Below are 6381 nucleotides of genomic sequence, written 5' to 3'. Positions count from 1 at the left end.
ATTTCAATAAGGTCAAAACATTCCACTTTGACCTTCACTTTGACGAAACACTTCAATTCTATTTTTATTTCTTAACAACATTTTGTCAAAATCCCTATGCTCCTGCAGAAAGTTTTGAGAAAACTGTCTCATTTGAACATTTTTTGACCAGCTCTAGTTAAAACGTCTTGCAACTCTGACTGTTTTGAAAATAAAAAATTTAAACCTTTGGTCTGAAGTCTTTGGACTGTTCCAACAAGTAATTTGTGAAACTCACTGCAGCATGATGTTATCGAGGAAAAGAGCTCAGTGAGATCCACAGGTTCTTATGCTTCAGTGAAAGCTTATTACCGTCTGGGATCAGGAAACATTATCACCCCCTACCGCCTTGCTATGATATTGCACAATTAGATTTATCATGCGGAGGAGCATACTGGCTACTGCCAGGGGCAGGATACCAGACTAGACAGACCACAGATCTATTATACTATAACAGGGAGGAGAGATATTGGCCCAGCTGATCACCGATCTGCTCTGATGCCTCAAGGAGGTGAAATACGAGATGAGATAGACTCACTGCTCTGATCCAGTCTTTGGAAGACTAAGAGACCCTCCCTCCTCCTGGCTGGAGCGGAACAGCAGAAATTCACTTCACCATCACAAATGGGCAGTAGGATTGATTAGACTTCATGCTCAGTAAGGCTGAGGATTAAGATAATCAGGGCAAGTCAGCCCTTAGCACAAGCAATGTTCCTATGGGTACCTGCATTCTTGACACACATACACAAGATTCCTGGGCTGACTCAGCAGCTGCCGCCAGTCCAGTGTCCCCATCTGGCAGAGGGGGAGGAAAGTAACTCATGTCTCAATCCCCTCCCTCAACCTGGCAGCCTCTTGCTGACTCCGGATGTTGCCATAAGAAACGGCAAAGGAAATCATTTGAAATTGTTCCCTTAAGAAGTCTAATAAAACCACTTGAAGCTGATCAAGAGAAAGAGAGCAGAGAAATGACTTGAAACAGGAGGAAGAGGGGAATGAATTAACTACTCCAGTCAAGCAACATTGCTGATCTTGGTAAACAAAACACCTCTAAGAGGTACAGGAATCCCCACCACCAATTTCATCGGAGTCTGGACAATCAGCAATAAAAGGCCCTTCCCAGGCAGGAGTTTAGCCTCAGTGTACCCAGCTTAATAGACCCATGTGTGTGCTAAGTCTCAGGCAGGCATGCCCCAGTGCACAGAGCTAGCTAGGGCAGGCAGCAGTAGTGGGCTTAGAGGGGAGATCACTGCGGAGTGCCATGGGGATAACAAGCAATATACCCCTAACTCACAGTGGGGGAGGGGGGAAGAGGCCAGATCAGTACAGTCCTTTGAAATACAAGGGCCAGGGAAGCACTAAGGGCTGTAACTGTCAGGAGTCATTGTCTTCCCCTCCACCCGCCATCATTTCGATAGCACAATTAGAATCCATTTTTCCAACAGCAGCTTGAGTCAGCCTCTCTCACCGCCCGTGTCTGCCCGAGCCTGGCCTGTCCTTCCAGCCTCTCTACTCATGACCACGGGTACGCAGCCGAGATGGCACATCCTCAGGTGCCACAAGGGCTTTTCAAATGAAGTGGGAGCGAGCGAGTGAGGACACCACTGAAAGAGAGACAGAGGGAGCACGGCTCAGAAAGAGAGACCCCATGGCTCAGACAGAACAACAGAGAGGGAGGACGTAGTTTTCAGGTGCAGGTGGGCCAGCTCCGGGACCGAGACCATGCAGTTTGGGCCTCCCCTAGTCACACAGAGCAATTCAGCCCCCAGAGCAAAAATGACGCAGAGAGGGACAGAGCAGTTCTGAGAGACACGAGTCATACTGTTCCTGTTATCAATACTGGGCAGATTAATCCCCACCCAAGGCACCTGAACCTGCTACAGAGACACCTGCTACAGCAGCACACAGGCCCTGTCAGTTCAGCCTAGAAAAGGCAAAAAAAAATCACAGGCTTAAAGCCCCAAAGCAAATTAAAATGTTACTCTGCAGACACCTGCAGAACCCACCTGAACAAGCCACACCTTGGCCTCACAGTCATGCAGCAGGAAGGGCCCAATTGGCTACAGGATGTGCTACAGACCTTTAAAATCCTCTGGCTACCTTCAACCCACAGATAAAGCTACTGCTAGACCTTTATGGGGGGGGAGTGTGGAGTACAGCAATTGGCACACAGGTTGCACTGGAAGGGACATTATAACCACTGCTAAAATCACCCTCCACTTTTACACAGGCAGCATCTTCCCACCTTCTTCCAGACACTGCATGAAGCCCCCAAAAAAGAAAAGTATGTTGGCTACTGGGATTAGAGAACATCATCAACACCAGCAGCTAGATTGCTCTAGCTCCTTTAACACTAGCAGACTCCCCGTCTACAGGACAATGTGTAAAACAGAACTGTGCTTTCACCAAGTATTGAAGCAGTGATCCCAAAGCAAAAACTGAAGCCAGGACACTTTCCACTAGAAACCCAGGGATGGGCAATTTTGTACCCCACAGTGACAGGAGAGACTGAAACTGTCAGGCACTTTTTATTCTGCTGCATGAGATCCAAAAGAAGAGGAGGAGACTTTTCCAAGTGATCAGAAATAGCAAGACTCTTTGCGGCAAAGCAAAGAAGAAAAATGACATAACTGAGAGAAAGGAAAAAGACAGTGGAAATGTCTTAATGCTACCTGGCCCCCAGCCAGCAATTTCACAATAGATCATAGTGGCCACATGGTATAAAACCCAGTTACTCCTCTAAAACCCTGACCAAGGCACAGAGATTTGACAAAGTGTATTAACTTTGGCAACACTGGTATACTTTGCCATGCCAATAATGTTACTGAGATTGAAGCTGGGCTGAGAGTGAACACAGCCCAGGGAAGTGTGGAGGGGAAGAGATGGAGAGAAAGCTGTGGAGGGGAGCTCAAAGAGAGATATGGAAAGGAGGGAAGGAGAATGGACCTAGCTCCAAGTGAGGGAGGAGCAGCACTGCAGAGGGAGTCACAGATGATAGCGGCAGGGGGAGGGATGGAGTAGAGCGAGAAAGAGTGCAGAGAAGACAGTACAGTTCAGAGACGGACAGAGAGAGGAAACAGGATTCCCCAAAATGTTAAAAATAACACAGATGCTTGAGAACCCAGTTCCCTTTCCCCAGGCCATATGATTCTGTTTACATACTCTTTCCAAATAAACCATCCTGGCAGCAGCCTCCTGAAGCAGCCTCCCTGAGAATCAGCCTGGGAGCCTCTTTCTCTCACTACCAGATTTTCTGTTTTCTACTTTTTATTGCTTAGATTTGGTACAAATCTAGCCCGCGGGGGATTGGGAGAATGAGCCTGCCACCCCCAGGAGGAAAGCAGAGAGAGTCCTGCTGCTGCCACCCCAATGCCCCAGACGCACACAGTCCTGGTGGCCCAGTTCATACCAGCTTTTGCTTCTGTGCCCATTTAAGGGAATGGAAAGTCCAGGCAGCCTGCAAAGCCGCGCACGGGGCTCCTTTTCCCACCATACAAAGAGCGGAGGCAAAAACCCTTTCCAGGCCAGAGAGGGAGTGCTGAGCACAAACAAGGCTTTCCTGTCAGTTTCTTTTCAAAGCTGACAGCTGGAAGGAGCAGCTTGGGAGACGTTTCTCTCTGAGTCTAATTCCAGTAGCAGAATAGGAATCTCTAGGATGTGAGAAGTTTTTCTGTTCATACTCGAACCCTGTAGCACTCCAGGGTATGGAGTCCAAGGGAATTAAAAAAACCCACCAAACCAAACAGCATGGCTTTTTCCTGTCTTGCATCTGAGTCCCGTGGCAATGGGCCAGATGGCTAGGAGCAGAGATCACTCACAGATACCTAACCAAACAGCCACAGATTGTCACATTAAAGTCTTTTCAATACCAGGCTTCCACCACAGGCTGGCTGTTCTGAGAAGGCCAGCTCTTATCAATGCCCATCTCATACAGGGACCATCCTCCCACAGAGCTGGTCCAATGGGATTATCCAACACAACAGCATTGTGGTTTCAACCCTGCCAACCCCCACGTCCTGTGGCTATGCAGTATGCCTCAGGGGTGCAGTGATTGCCCAGCACTCCTGCAGATAGATGATGCTCCCCTTTGCTGTCTGTGGTCCCAGCAAGGAAACAGCGACCCTTTTGATTCATGGTTTTCCTGTCTCATGCAAGAAGATAATGACTCCCTGGACTGGTAGTTACCCATGACCCTAGTTGGGAGACTGTGGCTACTCATAGCCAGAGATGGTCCATGCAAACTCTCACTCCTTGCAGCGCAGAAGTGGATCTACCAGCCCACCAGTGTCCACCAGATTTTCTGAGCAGCAACCATGTTGTTGTGGTGCCCATTCTCATGTTTCTTCTGGGGAGCATTCCAGGGCAGAGAAACTGCCTTCAGCATCCTCTAGCAGAGAGGAGTCATTCCTCAGGGTGCCCTGCATGGCTTCTGAGCCATTCTCCTCCTGCTCCTCCTGCTCCCGCAGGCCCTGGAGACGTTCCTCCCTGGCCTCCATCAGCTCCTGGGCCCCATCACCCACAAGGGTGACAGTGTCAGCCACACAGGGTGGTGCTTTAACTGGATTATGGTCATAGGAAAAGAGCCGTAACCCTTTCAGGTGGGCCAGGTCTGGGAAGTCGAAGATCTTGTTGCAGTCCAGGTCAAGGATATGGAGCTGTGACATACGGAGCAGGGGCTGTGGGAACTCCTCAAAGCGATTCCCATACAGCCAGAGTCCCCGGAGGCCAGTCATACGTGGCAGGCTGCCCGGCAGCGCTCGGAGTCGATTGTCACCCATCTGCAAGGACTGCAGTGCAGGCATCTGGAGCAAGGCCCGAGGGAAATGGTACAGGTAGTTGTTCTCAATCCACAAGCAGCGCAAAGTCTGGAGCTGGGCAAATTCTGCAGGGAGGCCAAAGAGGCGGTTGCTACCCAGGTAGAGGCGGGTGAGACGGGGCAGGCGGCATAGTGCCTCAGGCACCTCCTCTAGCTTGTTGAAGTCCAGTGCCAGGATGCGCAACTCCCGCAATCCCTCGATCTCCTCAGGCAGCTCCCGCAACCCCGTGCCACTGATGTAGAGCTTCTGCAGGCTGCCCAGGGCACACACTGGGCCTGGCAGCCGCTTCAGGTGCCGCCCGGTCAGCTCCAGTGTCTGATCCCCACCACTCAGCTGCTCCTCCGCACCCAATGGCAGCTGTTCCTCCTTGCCTGAGGACCCTGCGCTGCCCATTCTCATGGCCAAGGGCTGCTGGGAGAATGAGAGCCACCGCCTCCAGCGGGGCAGCCCACAGGGAACATGACAACCAACTAACCTGGTGCCCCCTGGATTGGCCTCCTGGGACTAAGACCAGTGTTCCCCCCCACGGATCCCCCCGTCAGGGTTGGGACCGACCAGACTCCTGGAGCTGGGACTGGTGCCCCCTTCCACCTCTCCGGCCAGGGCTGGGACTGGTGCCCTCTGGATTGCCCTCCCGGCACTGGGCCACGTGCCCCCCTTGGGAGCCCCGTGCTGGAGTTGGGGCTGGTGCCCGCTTGCCTCCTCCTGCCAGGGCCGGGACCAGGGCCCCCCAGATCAGCCTCCCGGGACTAGGACCAGAGCTCTGGGATCCCCCTGCCAGGGCCGGAGCGGTGCCCCCTGGATGGCCCTCCCGGGGCTAGCAGCCTGCCCCTACCCGGGATCGGCCTCCCCCCCGCGTGGTGCCGGCCCTGGCGCAGCGCGGCCCCCGGTGCCTCCCGGCCTCTCGCTCCGGGGCTCCCGGCTCGGTCTGAGCTCGGCTCCCACACACCCGGCGCCTAGCGACTCGTCTCCATGGCAACCCCCACGCGGGACAGCCCGCCTATGGCGGAGCCGCTCGGGCCGGCGGGGGCGGGCTGTCCTCAGGCCCCGCCCCTATGACACGCCCATTCCCGAGGCCGGCTGCTGCGGTCTTCGCTGTATCCCGCGCGGGCTCGCTCGCACCTGACACGGGCCTCGCCACCCGTCCCCCAGAATCCGTGGCCCCACAGGGCACAGACACGCCGGGGCTACAACCCCAGGCTCACCCACTGCACCCCTTCCCCAAGTACACCCATTGCACAACCCCAGCCCAGCTCCACTGAGAGACTCCCTACCCTTCAACAGCCACCCCACAACCCCCACACCACAACTACACCCATTGCACAACCCCAGCCCAGCTCCACTGAGACTTCCTACCCTCCAACAGCCACCACACAACCTCCACACCCCAGCTACACCCATTGCACAACCCCAGCCCAGCTCCACTGAGAGACTCCCTACCCTCCCAACAGCCACACACAACCCCCACACCCATTGCACAACCCCAGCCCAGCTCCACTGAGAGACTCCCTACCCTCCAACAGCCACCACACAACCCCCACACTCA

At 53.8% G+C, this 6381-nt stretch overlaps 1 protein-coding gene across 1 annotated transcript; it reads right to left on the bottom strand.

The window, feature by feature from the left end:
- Nucleotides 1-1340: 1340 nt before the first annotated feature.
- LRRC10B (leucine rich repeat containing 10B) lies at nt 1341-5562 on the bottom strand. The gene has a single exon (XM_032776388.2). The coding sequence runs from the start codon at nt 5232-5234 to the stop codon at nt 4353-4355; it is 882 nt and encodes a 293-aa protein (XP_032632279.1). The 5' UTR covers nt 5235-5562; the 3' UTR covers nt 1341-4352.
- Between the last annotated feature and the right edge of the window lie 819 nt (nt 5563-6381).

This window comes from Chelonoidis abingdonii, chromosome 4 (genome assembly GCF_003597395.2).
Source record: "Chelonoidis abingdonii isolate Lonesome George chromosome 4, CheloAbing_2.0, whole genome shotgun sequence".
Taxonomy (NCBI): Eukaryota; Metazoa; Chordata; order Testudines; family Testudinidae; genus Chelonoidis; species Chelonoidis abingdonii.
Note: the sequence above shows the minus strand (reverse complement) of the source record. Positions and strands in the feature narration are given on the sequence as shown.

Excerpts from the sequence above, each read along its gene's own strand:
- LRRC10B (XM_032776388.2), bottom strand. The coding sequence starts at position 5,234 with ATGAGAATGGGCAGCGCAGGGTCCTCAGGCAAGGAGGAACAGCTGCCA.